Source organism: Polypterus senegalus, chromosome 8 (genome assembly GCF_016835505.1).
Source record: "Polypterus senegalus isolate Bchr_013 chromosome 8, ASM1683550v1, whole genome shotgun sequence".
NCBI classification, from domain to species: Eukaryota; Metazoa; Chordata; class Cladistia; order Polypteriformes; family Polypteridae; genus Polypterus; species Polypterus senegalus.
Genome location: NC_053161.1, coordinates 114,495,734 through 114,517,822, shown reverse-complemented (window position 1 = coordinate 114,517,822; position 22,089 = coordinate 114,495,734). Strand labels below are relative to the sequence as shown.

The following is a 22,089-nucleotide window of genomic DNA, read 5'->3' as shown; positions in this document are numbered from 1 at the left end:
TCATGACAGAAATTAGTTATTTTTTTGTGTTGCTTTGTTACTAAGACAAGTTGCATCTATAGGCGATACTGGAAAGTTCATTGTTTTTCATGAATGTTTAAAAAAAGAAGCATTGTCTTAACCCCCACAAAATACTTCTTTTACATATTAAGTAGCTGTTTGTATAAACAATAATATGATCAGCTAAAATGATATATTAATATTGCATAAATCAGAAAGTTAAAAAGCACAATACTATTAATGGATATTGTATGTCTAGCCAAATGCATATTTTCCGTGGATCCTGCTAACTTTTAGTGTGACTGGCTAATCAACCCTTAAGGGCGGAGTGGTGGCTCTGAGGCTAAGGATCTGCGCTGGTATTCCAAAGGTTGCTGGTTCGAATTCCCGTCACTGCCAAAAGAGATCCTACTCTGCTGGGCCCTTGAGCAAGACCCTTAATCTTCAATTGCTCCAGGGACTCTGGATAATGGCTGACCTTGAACTCTGACCTCAAGGGGTATGCAGAAACTAACAAATTCCTAATACGAGAAATTGTATAAGGCAAAATAAAGAACTGCATTTCCTGACAACAGGCACATTGTACATAAGACAATTTAAGGTTAGAAGTGGTTTTCAGTTTACTCCTTTTAGCATCGAGTTAAAGGAAAACAGGGCTTCTGTGCCATTTTTCCCCCCTTAATAAACTTCAGCCACATCAGCTAGTGAGAGTTTCAGTACATATGAATAAGAACTCCTCAGTCAAACTCTAGTTGCTGTTTATACTTGTACTTAAGTAATGTTTGGGCTTTTGTAGTTAATACAAAAAATAGTATAACCACTTCATTTCAAAGTAGACGTGCAAATTCAACATTCAAATATATAAGGAGATACAGTATGATACTGTAGCCAATGTCCACTTTTGCTTGAGCTCATTTAATGGAGAAATAGCACCTTACTATGACAGAAAGAGTTAAGGTAGTAAAGTTGAAGCCTTGCCAACTTATTTAATTAAATACTGGCATTGCTGAAGGCAAAACAGATAAATAACAAATTTAAATCTCTCCATATTCCTGTATTGCTTATTGTTGAATGAAACAATCCACTATGATGTGTTTTGAAGAACATTTTGTGTTTCAAAATTTACTATGTTTAACATTTCTGCAGTACTTTAGGATGTTGTTCATTGTTAGTGTTTTATATGGTGCCCACTCACAACCCTGAGGCAAGTACCAATATTCTCCACAATACTTCACTGTCAACTTTTGATTATCATTTGTCCTGTACCAGACTTCTAGCCTCATGCTGAGGTTGACACTTCTGTATGGTTAAAATTAATTAACTTAAGTCAGACAATGCATTAACCTGATTTAAAGTAACTTTAAGTAGATGTTACAAGCTCAGAATCCACCATGTTCTGCTCTTTCTCTGTCATTTCTCTGATAGCTTTCCTCATACCTCATTCCAGGGCTACTAGTGATGATTTATGAGGAAAGAATAAAAGAGCTGAGCCTTTTCGGTCAAAGCAAAAGGAGTTAACTGGAGACTGGATTGAAATGATTAAAATTTTGAAGAGAGTTGATGCTGTGAATCAACTTTAAAACGAGTTCACTGAGAACAAGGGAACACAGTTGGAAACTTGTTAAGGGAGACGTTTTCTTCAAACAGAGTACCAAAGACACGTAGTAACCTACCAAGTAGTATGCTATATGGTAAAAATGTAGGGACCTTCACAACTAGATTTGGTTTTATTTTGGAAGAATTAAGTGGATTGAACTGTTAAGCTTTGTTGGGCTGAATAGCCTACTTTCATGTAGATTGTTGTAATGTTATGATTAGTACTGTATATCTCCCTTTTATTTGGCATTTGCATTTTATCATCTTTTTAAAAAAGGATTTTGGTGCCATAGCCTTTTCAAATATAACTTTTCATGGCCTGTTTGCAGCTTGCAGTCATGCACATGGAGATTTTTGTGATTTTAAAATTTAGCACAGAAAACCGAAATATCCGTGTGTGGATGTTGCAGTTCCAAAGAATACTGTAAATTACTGTGTTTCCTTTGCCAAGCACTTTCACATTTTACCCCAGAAAACCCTATGTAATCAGTTCATTCTCGTTTATTTAGATTTTTTTATCTTGGGAATTAAACTACTGTATGTATAAATATATCATCTTGGTCAGCAGTGTCAATAAAAATGATCCAGCTAAGGGAAAGTGGTTTGTTGTGAACCCTAATGTTCAGTTTAATTGTAATTTGTTGAAGAATTTTAAGCAATTATTTTTATGTCATGGTTCTTGACTGCTGGTTATTGCTGTTGACATTTTTGCATTGTAAGGTGTAACACTGGAAACAAGTTAAATGTCCACATTCTGTGTTTTATACTGGATGTGTAGTCAGAAGCATCTGTAATTTTTTTTTTCCAGTTTTGAACAGTTTCTCATATACCATGCATTTTGCAAGCTGGCTTTGGTAGAGTTGTATGATAAGGGGAAAAATCATCTCTAACAATGCCATATTTCTTTTGTGTTTTTATTTAATTACTTAAAAGCATTTGAATAGAAATTAAATAAATACTTCTTTTGTAGTAGTAAAACACTGAGGATTTGTGACTATCCATGCTCATCCTATCGTAAACTCATTCACTTTGGATCACAGAATTCAAAAGATTAATAACAATGCTCCCACATTACTAAATTTTTATTCTTTTCTTTTGCATGGTTACACAAATGTACATTTGATTGTATGACCAGTAAATTATAGTTTATACAATTTGTTCACCTACATTACCAATCCATGGAAGGGAGGTATTGACCTTGGGTGGGATACAAACATAGACTGTGCTGATATGATCGTGTAGATGGTTTTTACATTACTTAAGCTTAACTGTCTCATAGCACATACCACCAGAGGTGAGTTGCAGCTTACTGATACTAGGAATCAAAGCAATGACATAGCAAAGTGGAGTGTAAAATGATTCACATACATGAATAATCATCAGGGAATAAAGAACTCCGAAGACCCCCCATAAAAATGAACAAAATAGTTCTTTATCTAGGAGTAGATTATTAAGTAGTGCTAAATTGATCATCATAGAGGCCAATAACTGTTAAGTAAATTGCTACAGTATTTAAAAGTCCTTAACACCTCTTTAGGCTATAACTGATGTTTTGTACATTACTAGCTGACGTTTTCTTTCCCTCTCACACTCGCACACTTTTACAGCTTTTCTATAATGAAATTTGATTTAATGTAGTAACTGTAATACCCTTCAGCAATCTCTTAAAATCTATCTTATTAATCTCAGTAAAATGGATTACAATATTTGTTGCCTAAACTGTGCTTGCTTGTTACTTTTCATTTAAAGCAACACTCAGCCACATCAATAGTTATATATAGAAAAAGTCATGTAATTCACTTTGAATGCTTCTTCACTTAAATTTTGCTTAGGATAGCACTAATTTAATAGCCATGTGATAGAGGGTTAAGTTATATGTAGCTAATTCAAGACATTTACCTTCTGCCTTAGTTCTTCCAGCTCCTTGAACCTTTTAGTAATTAACATATATAAATATGCTTAACACAGGCTTTTGTGTGACTACTTATTACAAGCTCATCTTAATTACTGAAGTTATAGTAAGTTTTTTTTATTCATTTATTGCTTCTAATTTACTAACTGAAACATTCGGATTACAAACAATCCAAGACCATTTAAAGCATTTTATGTGTAAAAGACTTGAATGATTTTATATAGAAGTCCTGACCCCTTTGAGATGTACTATTAACCCTTTTACTGTAGTATTGAATGAATCACTGGTTTTTTTTCTGCCGTTGGTATGTACTGAATAATTATTCCAAGTTAGTCTCACGATTAACATATTTATACAAACTAAATCTGAAGGATTAAGTAGACTCACTGTACATGACTAATATTGGTAACATAATATGGAAATTGTGATTGTTTTTTTTTTTTAATTTGATTTTTTTTTTTTTTTGTTTAGAATCACTTCTCTGAAATTTTTCTTTGTCTTGTAGGTGCAACATACCGTATTATTTTATATAAGTTGCTTTATTGTATAATTTCTGTAGCCCACTGGTTTTAAATCATGTTAGTACCTAAAATATTTACTATCTTTGAAATGGATGAAACTGTTTTTCATTGACAGAAATGTCTATCAGTGAGAATGTGCCTGAATTAATTCCCTATTTATTAGTTTTACGTTAACTGTGTTTTTTTTTCTCCATCCTAGACTAATGGACACATTTCTCTTGGCAATGATGTGTATCAAGAAAGGTTAAATCGGCTGGAGAGTGATAAAGAATCGCTTGTTTTACAAGTAGGAGACAATTTTTTGCTTAGAAATATTTTTAGTACAATAAGCCTGATGGCAGGATCTCTTATTTTCTAGAATAATGTGGCATTTGTTTATTTAATTATTTATTTTTTTTAAGATTTTGGACTTCATGAAAAGTTCTTTGTTTTTCTTTTTAATTGGTCAACTTTTCTGTAGAATGGGGTATGTGCATATGACAAGGAATGAGGTCAGAAGTGTTTCACTGTGTTTAAACTGCAGGGTCTGTATTGCACCATTTAGTGTGTGCCATGGAAATTAATCAGTCAAAATTGGATAACAGAAAAAGTAGTACATATGTGCAGTCTTGTACAATTTCTTGATTTCTGCTATTGTAATAACATAGCAACCTAATGCCAGCCTTTTATTGGTTTGCTTATTTCTAAATTTATAAAACCGCAGAGTAAAGAAAGTAAAAAAGCACTTGGGTGGTACATGTTATATTCACATGGTAATATTGCAGTTTCTATGTTTTCAATCTGTCTAACTATCTATTTGTCTATCTCTGTCTTCCTCATCTATCCTATCTAATCTGTTTACCTGTCTTGCTCCACTGTTGCCTTATGCACATCTGGAGTTCTGGGAGGCATGGGGTCACCAATATGTTGAAAACATGCCTTAGAGTAATGGTTATGAAAACTTGGGTAGCGAACTAGTGAAAGTGGATTTTTCAAGTGAACACGTCAGTGATGGAGCACGTGTTTACATTGGCGCCTGATATAAATGTTTGCTAATATATATAATAATAATATAATAATATGAAATACATTTTATTTATTTAGCTATTTTAAAAGACAAAAACATTTAATTGACATCAATATAATGATGAAAGAATTATGCTGAGGAAATAATGCCCCAAAGGTTCTTTAGAAAATGCTACAAGATAACTGTCTCGCAGTGCCATACCACCCATTGGCTGGGTGTGTCGAATGAATCATACAGTGTTATACAATCTACCTTTTCCATCTTGTTTTATATCTGTCTATCAATTCATCTCTCATGAGATAAGAGGTAACTTTCACTTAGTGAACTTAAACCCAACCCCCCCAGGGTTTTGTTTTATGCTGTAAATACCATGAGGATCTATTTTGATATTATTTAGGCTTCAAGTGTCAGTTTTTTTTCCTTGCTTTTTTATTTTTATTGGGATGTGAGTTGGGGGAAATTTCAATATATTTTTTATATATTTAGTGGGATGGCACTATTTTTTTTTAAGTTTGAAAACTACTACTTTACACTTTAGTAAATGCTAATTCGATAGCATCATGCAGTTCCTCAGTTCCTGCAGAATTTCTCAAATTATTCATACATGTTTTCTGGTATATATTTATATTTCCCTTTTCCATGTTTAATTGTGTTTTTTGTGCCATAGTGTTTTTTCTGGCTTTTTCTTGGCTGTCTCTTTGCAACTGTTTATATGACTAACTTTGATTTTAAGTAATTTTTTATATGGTTATTCTTTATATAATTGGTTTGAGGATTTCTTTTCCCATCTTTAAGTATAATTTTCTCGATTATTTCTTAATTATATTCTTGATTAACTGAATAATTAGTGACAGTTATTGGCCTATTACTACATGCAGGCAGCATCCATTTGGGGTGAATATTAAATGGATGCACATGATCCACAAAATGCTTAGCTATGCTGTGGCATTCAAATTATGCTTTGTTGTTAATAAAGTGAAATATTATATGTCATTACCTAAGCATTACACAGCATCCAGCAGCATATACCGTTAACATGGATTCATGCTGTTTATGCCTAATTGGGACCCTATCTCTGAATGTAACAGCAGAATTAGTGATGTAGTAATTCATCAGACCAGGTTACTTTTTTTCCACTTTTTAGTTGTCCAGTTTTGGTGCTAATTTTCCACCTGCTTAACTCACTGGAGTAGAACCTAGGTAAGACATCTTTTGTTGTAGCTCATTTGCTTCAGGGTATGACATTCTGTGATGGTTTTTGCATATCACTATAGTAAGATCTGTTATTTGAGTATATGTGGCATTTTTGACCTAAAAAACACTTTGCCATTCACTTCTGACCTCAGCCATTGACAGGTTGTTTTTGACTTCTGAATTAACACTCACTGATTATTTTGTTTATCATACCATTCTCTGTAAACTCTAGAGACTGTCATGCACAGACAGGATAGCTGTTTGTGAAAACATCATGTCCAGCACCAGCAATCATACCACTGTAAGAGTTGCTTAGATTTTTTTTTTTTTAAGGTTAGTGTTTTAACTGATCAAGTGGAAGCACAAGGAGAGAAGATTAGGGATCTGGATTTTTGCCTGGAGGAACATAAGGAGAAGCTGAATGCAACAGAAGAAATGTTACAACAGGTAATTGTCAGTAGTCTGTAATTAATATCTGGGTTTCATACAGATACTATATAAACTTTGCAAGTGTCCTTTGTGCAATAAATCAAAATCACAAATACTACTTTTGTTTTGTGTATAATTACATATGAATTAAGCTGCAGTAAAAATAGTAATGATTGAAACTGAAATAAGACCTGCAGAGGTGTATTTTAATATTTCAATATAGATAGACAAATGGAGCTTTATTTGTCTACAAGGGAAATTTGGCTTTTTACAGAAGCTCTACAAATAAATAACATTTCAGAAAAAAAAAAGTGAGAAATACATAGCTTCTGTATAAAGCCTGCTGCTTTCACAGTGCCTGGAAGTATATAGTGATCATCTACAAAGAATAATGTACTCAAGTTGATAAAATTTATTGTTAGATGTATTCAAGCTGGGGGAAAGGGACATATTTTGTACTATCGAATTAAAGGTGCTTTAGTTGTACATCTTTGGACTACCAAAGAAAAATGTTCTGGTTATAAGCTTCATTTGAGGTTGATAAAGCAAAAGTTTGCACAAGTTTTTAATATAACAAAGCTTGTTTTTATTTTGACTCTCAGTGGCAAAGTACTGCAATCTGTTATACTAATATAATATACTTAAATCTAAAATTTGATTTTCAAAACTGAAATCTATTATTTATAATTTAGTTAGTTTACTTTTTTGCCTGTTTTTGAGTGATGTTGAATGTTTTGCATTTGCATGACATTTATAAGTTAAAGAATATTGTAGCAGGGCTTAGAATAGCTTTTGGCAATACTACTTCAAGCACCAAATTTTGGTAGCATTGATAACAGTATTGGAATTGAGTACCTTTTTAAATAGTTGAGCACTATTATGAGAATATTAGAGAACATTTATATTTTTAAAACAGAGACATACAAATGTATGCAAAATTACAGCCTCCTAAGTATCATTTAAAAACAGTGTGGTTTTATTTAACTATGCTGCCTTTTCAAAAGTGTTTTAAAGTTAGGTCTGTAAAAGAGTAAATTGACAAAGTTACACCCTATGATTTGTAGAATACAGGCTTCATCTACAGTAGAAAGGTATTAATGCGTTACAAAAGACTAAAATGAAATGTTTCACAGGTGTCAATTGTGCCTGTGCTTATTCAGTTGATATTAACTGTTACATGCCAACTAAACACACCGATTTATTTTCTTATGAATAAAAATAGCTAAACTCTTGAAGTCATTAATGGTTTAATGTGATGACAGCTGGCAGGTTGTCACCATTGCAGAATTATCTAATGAGAGTTTATTTCCTCAAATATGACAAACCTTTTATTTTGTTAAATAGTAACTTTTTTAACACATGTCTGCTCTCCACTAATTCAAATCAACTGCATGTTTAGTCGGATGTGTTAAGTTCTGGAGCATTCTGTATTATATTTCATTTGGCTGTGAAGAAGAAAGTTCCTAAATTTTCTCATTACAGCTTTTTTAGTAATTGCTGCTTTATGTAATATGACACTAGCTTCATGTTCAGCAGTTTTCCCTGGGGGACAATTATCAATTGCAGTTTTGGGCACTTAAGAAGTTATCTAAGACTAGTTCTACTGCATTTTGGAGTATATTTTCCATCCACAAGATAAAGTAGAAAGCTATAAGAAAAGTCTTGTGCATACAAATTTTAGATAATTCACTGTCTTTATACTAGCCGACTTTCTATTACTACTTCTGCTGCTAGCAAAAAATGTAGAGTATGTCAGTTACTGTATACAGAGCATAGAATATTTTTCTTCCAAATTACAGGCACAAGGTAGGTGCAGACATTGGGCAGGACATCAGCACATCTGAGGATATGCCCTACATAATGTAAAATGCGGAAAAGACATTAAATATGGAAAGAGATCTTTGGTTTCCAATTTCAGTGTCATTTTTAAACCATTATGCAGCTAGTAAAAGAATTAAGATTTGTCATGATCCTTTGTGCCCTGTGAAGGCTCCCTTCGTTCTGTTCATATTTAACAGGTGTGTAGATTTTTAATTCATTATGTATGTACAGTATACTGGATATACAGTGTTGCACAGTCTGCCCCACTAATAGTGTTTTTTTTTTTTTTCATTGTGGCATTTGTTAGACAAAATAATTCACTAATGAATAAAAACTTTTATTAAATAAATTTCTTGGTGTAACTTGCGGAAGTGAGGGTGAAAATTAAGCAAAAGACATCTTACAGTTTACTTTGCTACACAGCACTTGTGTAAAATATTTCTTTGGGAGAGATATTTATTTAGTACTACGTGATTGTCCTGTGCAGCAGCATACCAGATACTGTGTAATTCGTTCCAGGGGGTGGATTAGAACAAAAGAGTGCATCAAAGCAAACAATACATATACTTGAGGACGGCTATAGATCTTCTTTTGTTGTTTCTTTAAGGGCACACCTATTTATGAAAATTATAGACTCTGGGCTGATTTCAATATACATTACTTGGCATAGATGAAACACTTTTTTTCTTGAAGTAAACCAATCTGGTTAACACTTCTTAATTTTTTTTGCCCTGGGTTTTCCAATTGAAGGTCAATGAAGAAGGGACTTTTGCGAGATATGTTGATTGGCTATTTAGATATGTCCTTGTGTAAGTTAATAATAATAAATTTTATTTATATTGTGCTTTATATTTAACAATCTCAAAGTGCTACAAAATAAGAATAAATTAACAAACAAGAAATCTATAGAAATAATTTAACAAAATGCCTTTCTAAAAAGATACATTTTTAGGTTTCGTTTGAAGGCATCGGTCGACTGTGGGGCTCTCAAGTAGTCAGGGAGGGAATTCCACAGCTTCGGCGACACCGAAGAAAAGGCCCTATCACCCATACTGCTAAGCTTAGTTCTAGGAACTTGAAGAGTGTTAGTATGCACAGAGCGGAGGGTGCGTGAGGAAGTATGAGGGATAAGGAGTTCCTGTAAGTACAGGGGAGCAGATCCATAGATGCACTGATGGGTAAGGAGGGAAACCTTGTACTCAATTCTAAGTGGTACAGGGAGTCAGTGAAGGGTTTTCAAGATAGGAGTGATGTGGCTATGCTTTTGCACCCTCATCATGATCCTGGCAGCGCTGTTCTGAATGTACTGGAGTCTCTGGATACTCTTGCCAGGAATCCCAATGAGGAGCGCGTTACAGTAATCCAGCCTTAATTAGTTAATTGCATTCAACTGGTTCCCTATTGTAGACTGATAATAATGGTTGTTTTTTTATGATTCTCTGATAGGCTGAACCAACCTGTATGTGATTCTAAATTTGATTAAATAAGATTAACTAGCCAACCCGCAGCGTAGCATATGCCGCATAATCAGGTTGCTTTTTAAATGATTTTTAAGCACAGCGGAAAAAATAAACATTTGAAAAATCCGTAATTTAATAAACCACCAAGAAAAGTAACATTGCAACAATGCACGCTACGAACCAATATACAATTGTCCGTGACTGAAAACCGCACTGCCCGCTTATGTGCCCGCCCCCAACTCCCTACCTGAGTTGCTTTCATCTGTGTACAGTCCACACGCACCTGTGAGTCACGTTGACTGTTAATTTATCCAAACCCCGCCTCAGTCGGTTTCCACGTTGATTTTTCATTGTTCTTTGCGGTTCCGGCTGCTTTTTTTTATATATATATAATCCACCAAGTCACCCAACCATGGGGGGCTTTACAAAGGGCAGGGACGTAATCAGTGCAAGCATATGACCCGCGCGTACTGGGAATTTCTTGTTTGTGGGGAACAATTGCAAGCCACGGTCTCCATCACGAATGGGGTTCAACGGCTTACCCACGCCTCCCCGTGCCGGGTAGACACACGTTGATCCATTCAGTGTAGCGCGCGTGCAGTACCGGACATACAAGTGCATCACAGACCTGTTAATGCTCAATCTCACGTGGCTGAAAGCCACTTGTCCCTCTAAGAATTTGGACGCCGACCGCTGTTGGGTCGTGTAACTATTTAGCAGTTGGGAGTCTTGTTCGTTTTCGTAAATAACCAGCCAACTCGCTCCACCAACTAAGAACTGCCATGCACCACCTCCCACAGAATCGAGGAAGAGCTATCAATCTGTCAATCCTGTCCGTGTCCGGGCCGGGTGAGGTTTCCTGTGTTGAGTCAAATGAAGCGAAAGGCTCCACACCTGGTGGTGCCCTTCCGTCAATTCCTTTAAGTTTCAGCTTTATAACCATACTCCCCCCTGAACCCAAAGACTTTGGTTACCCGGTTGGCTGCCCGTCGGCCTGTTGCGGGGCCTGCATTGGTGAAGCAGGTGAGACGGTAATGAAACAGAGGCACAGGGCTTATTGGTTTTTAAAGACTGCTTCCTTCATTGGGTTTTAACCAATGCACGGAACGAACCAACACACAATCGTCCGTGCGGCGCTCAGGGTGGAACGGGAGGAGTGGAGAAGGACATCCACTCCGCTCCCTCCGTCATGCTAGTCTGCTGATTTCTCGTTCAGTATACACTGCCTGCTCATGTGCCCACCTCCAACTCGTCACTCGAGTCGTTGTTGTCTTTGTACAGTCCAGATACACCCGTGACTCACGTTGACTTTTCATTGCTCTGTGCGGTTTTGGCTGCCTTTCTATATATAATCTACCAAGACATCTGACCACGGTGGGAGGGGGGTGTGTACAAAGTGCAGGAGTATCTAAGAAGACGCATGTTTGTCGCGGATGCGAATTGCTGTATGTAGCGTGTACAACAGTTTGTTATAGTGCACGCAGTCGTGCGTTGTAACCGAAAACTCGTTTTTTAAAGACTGCTCACTTCATTGTGTTTTAACCTCAGTTGTAAAGGATTGTTTTAAGGATCCCATGGGATACCCTTCGCAAACAGTTTTACACGCCGCATATGGCGATTCACCTCCGTGAGAAACATGCCTCTATTAACAGTCAACGTGGGTCGGAGCTGCATGTGACCTCTACAACAGACGAATATAAATGACGCTGGTTTTTCTGTGAAAAATTCTGTTGAAAAAGTTGAAAAAACATTTCTTTAGTTTAGCAAATACTAAATTTTCACTTTGTGTTTGTCAGTTATCCTTAGAGTGTTACAACACAATATTTGAACAATATTTGAACACTATTTGAACAAAGATTGGTGTGAAGGAATTATACTGTATCTGTGCAAATTGAGGATGTTTTTCTATGGAAAAATGGAGAAAGCCATGGTTACCTTTTGAATAATTGTGTATTAAATCTGTTTAATTTCATACCTTAAAACATTTGTGAGCACCATCTCTTGCATTGGTTTTCATATATGATGACATATGTTTAGTAAGGGAAATTCAGTACTTTTTAAAAAGGAATGTGAAAAAAACAAACTTGATCATTTTTCATATTTCATTTACATAGGTTTCTTCAAAGAAAGTTGCTTTCAGTTATTTTAATCAACTATGTATTCATTTATCTATCTTCTTTTTTTATTATAGGAGCTTTTGAGCAGAACTGCCTTGGAGACACAAAAGTTGGATCTTATGGCTGAAGTTTCTAATTTAAAACTAAAACTAACTGCTATGGAGAAAGACAGACTAGACCTGGATGAGAGGTTCAAAGACAATGAGGTGTGATTCTAAAAAATTTTTTTTACTTATTTGTGTTAATAGAATTTTTACACTTAACATTTTATTGCATAATATATTGGAATTCACTGTTCGTTACTGAAGGTTATTTTAAACTTATGAAAATCGGCTGATTTTATGATAATTGTTAATATTAAATCAGTCATTAAAAATGTGTTTAAACAACTTTCAAGATGTTAAGTGATTTTTGTATATAATTAGACATTTATTCTAATTAATTTCTATGTCCTGTCTGATTCAAAGTATTTGTAGAGAAAATATGATACCGTACTGATTTATTTTGGCTTTCAGATATCACATTTAGTTAGTTTATCAAAAAACAGTATACGTATTTATGGTAGACAGCTTGATTGTAGTAAAAAACAGAGTATTTCATATATATAAGAAGTAAAAAGAAAGAAAAAGACCCATATATACTTGAATGTTGCTAGTAACTTTGATTAGAGCTGTTGCAGTAAGAGTATCTGAATTTGATGGCATAAAAATGTATTATATATTAAGTAATACTGTTTTTGTCATTTTTTTTTTTTCAAATTTATGTGAGATGCACATCTTTTTGGAAACTATAAATAAGCTAACAAAATGCTAGGTTGTATAGCACAATGCGTGAAGAGTACAAGTCAAAAGACTGGAGTTCCTGGAGTATTGGAGTTCTGGGGCCTCATGTATATAAACGGTGCGTACGCACAGAAATGTTGCGTAAGAACTTTTCCACATTCAAATCGCGATGTATAAAACCTACACTTGGCATAAAGCCACGCACTTTTCCACGGTACTCATGCGTTGTCGACGCAAGTTCTCCGCTCGGTTTTGCAGACTGGCGGCACCCAGCGTCAAAGCAATGGTACTGTTCCTGTGTGGTTACTCCTTATTTTCCTGACGTGGCTTTATAAATACACTGAAGCTAACCGCATATTGTTTATTAGTGTCATGCATCTGATTGTAATTAACTTGTAACAATATAATGGTCGGTATACAGTTTCATGGACACGCTATCTCAGCCACTGCAAAACGTTTTAAAGCCTTTCCTGTACAGACCTCGCAGTTCAGAAACAGTTTCATCCAAAGCACTTTAAATGCACTTAATCTACAATCACCCCACTGTAAACTTGCACTATAGTTATAATATCGCACAACCTGAGCCACTTTATAAAGCGCGTATTTACATATGATGACGATATCATTTTTAAGGTGAAATGCAGCAAAATATGTTTATTAAATTATACAGATAAAACTTTAACTTCATTCAAATCTATATTCTTCACTGGGAGTGTTGTGAAGGATAGAATAATTAAACATGTACTACGAAGATATTTCAGTGTTCCTTAAACGTTTTGAAGAATCGGCGCTAAGCTTACAGATGGCTTAACCTCTATTACAGAGCTGATTGTGTGGCAATCGGTTACTTGGGGAAAGAAAAGCAAGGACTGCAGTGACGGCTACGCCAATATATATTGAATATAAAACAGAAAGAGAAAATAACAACACAGCTAAAAACGCAGCGACAAATTTCAGCAAAAGTTAAATGCTTGTGTCATGAGCATGAGGCGACTATGCAGTGTCTGCAACGGACGTGGCCATCCACCGTGCATGAGCTACCTTACTGACATTGGTGGCGAAGGAGCCACCGATTCTTCCTCTGCCCAGTGCCACCACAAGCCTAGAGCCGCCCCTGACTTACTGCTGCAATAAATGATTTCGTCGAAGTGAAACACATGTTTAATAACGTGCTTTAACTCCTATCATCATGAAAATGATATCACGTATACATCTCAGTATTTTAGTTATTCAGAGAGCTGTAATATCACAAATGTAATGGATTCTGTGTCCAGTTGGAGGAAGAGAGCCAGTTTAAGAAGCAAGTAGTGATTCACACACATAGAGCACATAGAAGATCACATACAAAACAAAGCGTTTAAAGTGCTACTTTAATTATGATGTGATTTGAGAAACTGGTTAAACGATTTTAAGATGAATTTTACGATGTTCTACTTCAATGACAAAATAAACTACGTGATTAAAGTGGAAATGTCGAGATTGAAGTTGACATTTCGTGCTTTTTCCTCACTGTGTGCCTTTTTTTCTCTGTACCCTAATAAGCTTTCATATGACACTCAGACAGTGGGCTACAACTCGGCTTTTCACGGCGACTTTGATATGTGACTTCTTTTTTATTTCCGGCACTGTGCGATTTTGTGAACGTGAGCTTTCAAGTTTCTCCAACACGCTATGTCACTCGATCAACTTCATTTTGTTGATTATACCACGGTTTAATTAAACAAATAGTATGTTTTTCCTTTGCCTCCACTTGGTATTCGCTGAAATTCTTATATTTTCCCTCGTGCTTTTCTCATTGTCTTTTCACAGAAGGCTGAGTTTAAGGGCGATTTATATTCATTTGCATATTCAAAGAGGCGTAATTCTGGGAGGAGTTGGGGCGTTACATAAAGCGCGTGCACGAGCGTTAGTTTTCACGCTGATTGTAATTTATGTAGCGGAAGAACGTGGAAGTTGGAGTACGCACAGATTCCTGCATCTGGATTTTTCTGTGCGTAAGCACATTTCGGCTTTTGTGCTTACGCCATGTTATAGTGCGAGTTCTACGCACGGCTTTATACATGAGGCCCCTGGTCTCCAGGCTACAAAAAAAGACATAGCAGCATTAGAAAAAGTGCAGAGGAGAGTAATTAAGTTTATTGCAGAGCCACAGAGAATGAGATATGAGGAAAGCTTAAAACAGCTTTTCAATTTAAGAAAAAGGAGGTTAAGAGGAGACATGATTGAAGTGTTAAAAATTACAAAAGCAATTAGTACAGTGAATCGAGACTGTTAGTTTAAAATGAGTTCAACAGACACACAGGGACCCGGTTGGAAACATGTTAAAGGTAAATTTCACTCTAATATTAGGAACTTTTTCTTCACACAGAGAACCATAGAGACATGGAATAATAAGTTATTAAATAGTGTGGATGGCAGTAGCACTTAAGGGGCCTTCATAGCTAGTCTTGATATTATTTTGGAGGAATTAAGTGGATAGGATTGGCAAGCTATGTTGGGCTGAATGGCTTGTCCTTATGAAAAAGTTTTGATGGTAAACCTTAACTTTAAAAAGTGTTCTAAGAAATGGTTTAATTATAAACATTTTATTAAAAACTCTCTTAATTTGTGCTAATAGAAACTTTGTTTTATTGTTTTGGTCATGACCAATGAAATGATTATGATGAAAGGAGATGCTGGACCTCACAACAACCCATTGTGAAAATGGGTATCTTAGCACACTTCTGTACTTGGCGTTTCGTAGTTTTAATTTGTCAAAAAAAGGCCTGCTCAAAAGTGAAACTGATGGCTCATAATGACGCCATGTGCACATAAAGGCCTTGGAAGCGAGTCATGAGCAATGTGCATCAACCTGACCTGCATATTTTACACAAATTATAGTTTTTATCAATCTATTTTTAACCTCCTTACTTCACATGTGTAAATGGCACTCTTTATACTGATATATGCAGTCTGATTGCTGCTGCCAATGAAATCCATTTGCTGATTAAATCACCACACATAATCTCGTAGTCTTTAAAAAGTAAAGAAGCAAAACAAAGGCAAGCAAGCCGCTAAAAACATACACATTTCCCCTCTGCAGACTGTACCTATTTTTTTCTTTCTTTAATTACCTTTTAGAAGATACTGCATGACAACTTAATATGCTTACACCAGCCAACTATAGCATCATCTTGTTACAAGCACCTCACAAGGCCCAGAAGATTTGCACCTGTGCCACAGGCTGTAGTTTGTCCGTCCCTGATGCTAATGATGATAGCATCATCTATTATAATCAATAGTGTTTGATACTCTGACTGAACATTATCAGATTGTTTTTTAATCTCCTTGGCTGTTTTCTAATCATTAACTTGTATATTGTAGTATCTACTAGTCCGAAATGTGATGCTCCAACACTGCAATTTTCTTTTCTTTGTTGTATTTTAAGTTTATTCTTCAGGCTAAAATTCCAATTTCAAGGTAATGTGGCAGTAACATGGAATATTTCATTATAGTCTGAATTAAAGGGGCAGTCCTGCATTGACGGAATGCCACATAAAACAGCAGCTATAAACAGCTATATCAGCAAGTTTGGTATGTTTGAGATTTTGGTGTAAGCACTGCTTTAAAAAAGACTAAAAAGACACCCCTGCTGTAGCTTGATTTTTTTGTGATTTGAATGCAGTATTTTGCTGCTATTATTATTTTCAGTCATCTTGAGGCTCCCTAGTTGAGAACTGCTGATAAAGAGTAACACTGAAAGAATAGGAACTTTTAGGTCAGTTTTGTATATTCAAACTGAAATATGCATTTGAATATATTGAATGTTCAGGTATGAATGAACATGTTTCAGATTTAACATGGCAAACGTGGGAATTTTCACTGTTGTGTCCACACCTGTTTATAAATGCAAGAGGAGAGTAAAATTAATACATCAAAATTGTTTGAGATATATAGAGTATGGTTAGCCACTGAAACAAATTTAATACAACTCAGTTAGCCCTTTTTGTTCTATTTTTTTGGATAGTGCTTTAATTTAATCTAAACATGACATGAAACTTATTACCAAGGATGGGCACAAATAATTCAGACATTCATGTCACATTTTTGTTCTTATTCTAGTCCCTTGTCAGTCATTGTCTTTGTGGGATTTGATTGTTTTTTTTTTACATGTTTGAGTGGGCTGTACTTCACCATTCTAAAGGTGTAGATTGGCCTTATGTTAATAAAAGTGAGTTTACCTGGATGGTGCCTATGGTGACCTCATGTTCTTTCCAGTATGGGTTGGCTCCAAGTAGTTATGACTCACTTATAAACAGAGCTGATAAAAAAGCGGGCAGGATTATGTTCAGTTAATTGGAATATTAGCAGTAAGATAATTGTTTGGCATAGAAGAAAATAAAGCAACTTCTAATGACATACAGTAGGACTGCCAACTGCTTGTGGTGAAATTACGTTGTCCTTCAACTAGCAATTATAGACAAATGTTCTGTGATATAAAGAATTTGAACTACAATATGTAACCTAAGGCACATTTTATTTTCTGCCAAATTGTAGGCTTTAATGTTATACTTTAAAGGTGCTGTGGTTTAAAGATAGCAAAAGAATAAAAAGCAGCAAAGGCCATTATACCAGCAGTAGTATAGTTAGTATATCAGTCATTAGTAACTTTACAAAAACATACAGCAATGTAAAACACATTTTATATTTAACTGATATTTTTATCTTTATTCCTCTGAGTTTATACTTCCATACCATAATCAAAATTGTGCTTTATGAAATTTGACAAACTCTGTTTATGCTGTGCTATATTAACATTTACCCCATATTACTGTCTTTTTCTGTTAACCACTTTTATTAACTTGCTATAGTTCAGTGTCATTAATATCTTCAGTATTTTATTGAATTTAAACATTGATCACATTTTATAGCAATCATAATAACTGCTCTTTGCTTCCAGCATATTCAGTTTGCTGCTGCCTTTTCTTAGATAAAACTAGGTTAACACATTGGTAGACTTAGTATTTTTAGAGTTAAGTATATTTGCTAAATGTCTTACCAAAAAAAGCACAAACATTTTTCTGCTTGTGGCCATGTATATGCGGCATCTGTTTATATACAGTACATAACAATTTCCTTTACTCTATTCATCTGTTTTGTTTCTGCGTTGTAAAAAAAAATGTTGTTGTTTTTTTACTTACTTAACCCATTTAGTCACTGCATAACTTAATTTCTGACCTCCGAGACCAGATGGAGACATTGGAGGTGGAACTAGCCCTTTTCCAAGAAAAGAGGTTACATTATGGTGATCAAGAGGTGACTAACCAAAACGTTCTTCCAATTTTTAACTTGGTGAATCAATATTGCTTTGCATGGCCATAGTGTATGTATTCAGGAAAATAAAGTTAATCGTCGTCTTTGCTGGATGTTTCATTCTGAAGCATGACATCTTGTATTATTTTATTTTAACATTTACTCAAATTCTAATTGAAGCACACACGATTTTGAACTTGGATATACGTTTTATATTCTTTGTGGCCTTAATCTGGTTTTGATCTGTGTAACTGTTTAATTTTTTAATTAAAATTTACTTTGGTATTCTAGATCAGTACAATCCTTACACAGATTTATTGAAAACGCTGTAAATGGTTACAGCAAAAAAAAGGATATTCAAGATAAAACTGATTTAACAAACATTTCAAATCCAGAGTTATCAGTAAAGTGTACAGTTCTATCAAAATGGGCCTATCTTCAGTGGCAAAGTGTATTGTACTCATCTGCACTGGAATGAGATACAAAATTATGAAAAGCGACCACATATTTTTTTGTTAGAAATACACAGTAATAATTACAATATACATTCACAAAGCCTGCTATGTTATTTTAGATTTTGTTTTTAAAAATTGTTTTCATGTGCATAAACTCAGTATAAAACTTTTAATAGAAGAAAATGAGTGTTGCAGTTTTGCATTTAAAATTAAAATTGATTGGTTAAATGCCAAAACCTCACCTGACCGAAAGATCCAGTGTCTTTTCTTTGTTTGTGGCTTTTTACTGGATTTCAACAAATTAAAACATTTTTATTTATAAACCAAATTCTAAGTAAGCAGCACTGATGTCAAGCGTAGCATACAGTGATGCAGTGTAGTGTAGCCATGCAGCGGGTGACACGTTAGCACCACACTAGTTGTTGCAAACTAATTATTTTATACTTGTAGCAAACAGAGTCCTTCATCAACTGCAAAGTGCCTCATAAATGTATGGAAGCACATCAACATTTTTATTCCTAGACATGTACTGTAGTAATTACAATGTGAAATCAATAAAGCAGTTATTATTTAGCTAATTAAAGTTGTTGGAAATTTTTATCTGTACTTATTACATTAATAGTGAAAATTGTACTAAGATATGTAAAAAATAACATCATGGCAATAGATGCATGGTAAACAATTAAAAACATCTCTAAATATCAGTTTATAATGATAACTATCTACTACATTATCTTTATATATAATACACTACTGTGGCTCTTCATTTGTCTGTCCAGGATTTTAAATCACCTGTAGCTCTCAAGCAGTTTAACCAATTGACCTGACATTTGGTACACATATACTACGTGGTGTCTACTATCCGCTTTCGGGGTGATGATTGACCTCCAAGGTTATTCCTCTTTTTAATTTATTTTATTGTAGAATCAACTCTCAGCAGCGGCCAGTGGGGCAGCAGTGTGGCGAATGCGTATGGGTGCTGTTCTCATCCCTACCATTTTCGCTGTCACTTCCCTTACCTCTTCATATCTTAAATCATTCTTGAGGTAGATTGAAGACTAAGTGAAAAATTAAGGAAAACATACTAAGTAATTGCAACACAAACACTGACTTAATCAGTTTTAACACGAAAAGATGCCGACGAAAGAAGAGAAGCGGGCTGCTAGGGTGGAGAACCTGCTCAGGAAGCAGCAAGCCTATCAACCTCTGAGCAAACAAATGCTAAATATACAGAGAAAGAGTATGAAACCTGAATGCTCAAGTCAAATGTATTCACTGCATGTTATCGTGCAGTGTGCCATTACTGTTAAGTATAATTTGAGGCTGCAAAGAAGAGAAAGAAAAAGCTTAGTTTTTTTTTTTTGTGCCATAGTAGACAAGAAATAGAAATGGTACTGACATCTACATGACAAAAGGCTTTTGAATCATGTTTAGGTTAGGCAAGTACAGTCTGCATAGCTCCAGTGTATAGAAGCAAATTTTAAAAACTCAAAACTACATTTAAAAGTAGAACACTGATGAACAAGCTACAGTAAAATTCTGTAATTGCGCAGCATTCCTTCAAATAAATGAGCATCTCCAGTTATATGGGGTTAAGTTGAAGTACTTACTATATTCTGGCAATTGTTGATTAGTTGAAATATGTGTTTAGAGGAATACAGCACAGTGTCAGTTGCTGGCTGTGTGTCTCATCACTATAATGTTACAGAGTGTTTTATTTTTTCTAAGAGGACACAATTGTTGCTGGTACAACAGTTTATATGATCAGTTCTTTAGCATCACACAAATTTGTAAAGTGGGTGCCACACATATACCATAGAAATTCTCACTTTCGTGCATTTTGCTGTAGCCTTACTCAATCTGTGAAGCCAAAAACCTCTTTTTAAAAGTAATGCTACATTATTCCTACTTATAATTTTGTATAACTGAGCACTTGTTCAATTTGACACAATAAGTAGTTAGCAAAATATTACAGTAGTATTTTTCAATATCCTCAGCTGTACTACTTTATTTTTATAAATTTTTTTATGCAGGTAACTTCACAGCCTTTATGATAGTTTTTAATGAAGCTATTTTGTGTTGTGTCCTTGAGACTGAAGAGCGCTTCCAAATGTGGTGTACTGTTTCTTTTTTTAAAGAGTGTTGTTGCTACCACTACATCCAGATGCATATGCAGTAGAAACAAATTCACTTCAGAGTAGATTTAAAGTGGGAACTTCTACAATGCATACTTAGTTCATGGCCAGTACATTGAAACACTACACTATGACATACTGAGATGTACCCCCTTACTGAGCCACAGAATTAACTGCATGGTCATTGTGTCATTTACTAAAATACTCCAAGATTGTGATCTATGACCCCAAAAATGTTTGGATTCATGTTTATTTTAAATTGCCACTGTAAACTCTTAATTATATACTAACAAAAAAAATTAAACAGCTAAACTTTGAGTTAAGACAATTTCAGGTTAAATTGTGGTAGTTTGTAGATTTCTACACAAAAGGTAATGACACATATTCTCAGTGCATGGGTGCTAAGAAGTATACCGTTTTAATTTATATGTGTGCAAGCTCTAAAATAAGTCTGCGAAACATTCAAAATTGACTCTTTAAATGGTAATATTTAAAAGTAGAAATGAGTTTTTGTGACACATTTTCATCACAGGCTATATTTCCATTTCTGATAGACTATATGTCAAAGCAATGGCATTTGGGGATCTGTTAAAATAGGAACCATCACCCACCCCCACAGGATCACAGAAAGTGACAAGTAAATCCTGGTCAATGTTTGATTGCACTGTTAGTATTTCTTGTGTGTTAATTTGAAGAATCAGTTGCCTAAAAATAGAAATATTTTATGTTACATATAGTTTTGTTAATACGCCTATTGGTCACAGCATTAAAAACACCTGCCTAATATTGTGTAGGTCCAGCTTGTGCCACCAAAACAGCTCTGAAGGTGTCCTGTGGTATCTGGAACCAAGACGTTAGCAGCAGATCTTTTAAGTCCTGTAAGTTGTGAGGTGTGATCTTCTTTGATCAGACATGTTTATCCACCACATCACACAGATGCTTGATTGGATTAAGATCCGGGTAATTTGGAAGCCAACTCAACACCTCGAATTCCTTGTCACGTTTCACAATCCATTCCTGAGCAATTTTTGCACTGTGTGTAGGGCACATTATCCTCCTGAAAGAAATGGTTTTATTTCAGTGTGTCTGTGCACTGTCTGTATTATTTATATCTATATCATCCCTTTATTGGACAATTTTGCCTTAACATGACACCAATGGGAATGTAATATAGTAGATGTGACTGTGGATTATTCAAAATGACGCCAAAATTGATGACTTAATTTAATTCATTAGTCAGTCTGAGTCTGAAGTTCAAATGCAGCATGGCAGAAAATATACATTGTTAAAGCTTCCCAGTAATTTTTGCTGATGAAATCCTCAAGCTAGAAGCTCACTGACAGAAAATGTTTAAAATCCATGACAGTAT

At 35.0% G+C, this 22,089-nt stretch overlaps 1 protein-coding gene across 16 annotated transcripts in view; it reads left to right on the top strand.

Moving 5' to 3' along the window:
- Positions 1-22,089, top strand: part of ppfibp1b (PPFIA binding protein 1b) — a 197,045-nt gene that overhangs the window by 69,020 nt on the left and 105,936 nt on the right. For 8 of the 16 annotated variants that reach the window (XM_039761651.1, XM_039761649.1, XM_039761646.1 and 5 more), the window contains 4 exons: positions 4,229-4,315; positions 6,563-6,676; positions 12,131-12,262; positions 18,032-18,133. In XM_039761651.1, coding sequence (XP_039617585.1) covers positions 4,229-4,315; positions 6,563-6,676; positions 12,131-12,262; positions 18,032-18,133 — 435 coding nt within the window. The remainder of the gene's footprint in view (positions 1-4,228; positions 4,316-6,562; positions 6,677-12,130; positions 12,263-18,031; positions 18,134-22,089) is intronic. The other 8 variants (XM_039761655.1, XM_039761659.1, XM_039761654.1 and 5 more) reach the window with 1 other exon arrangement.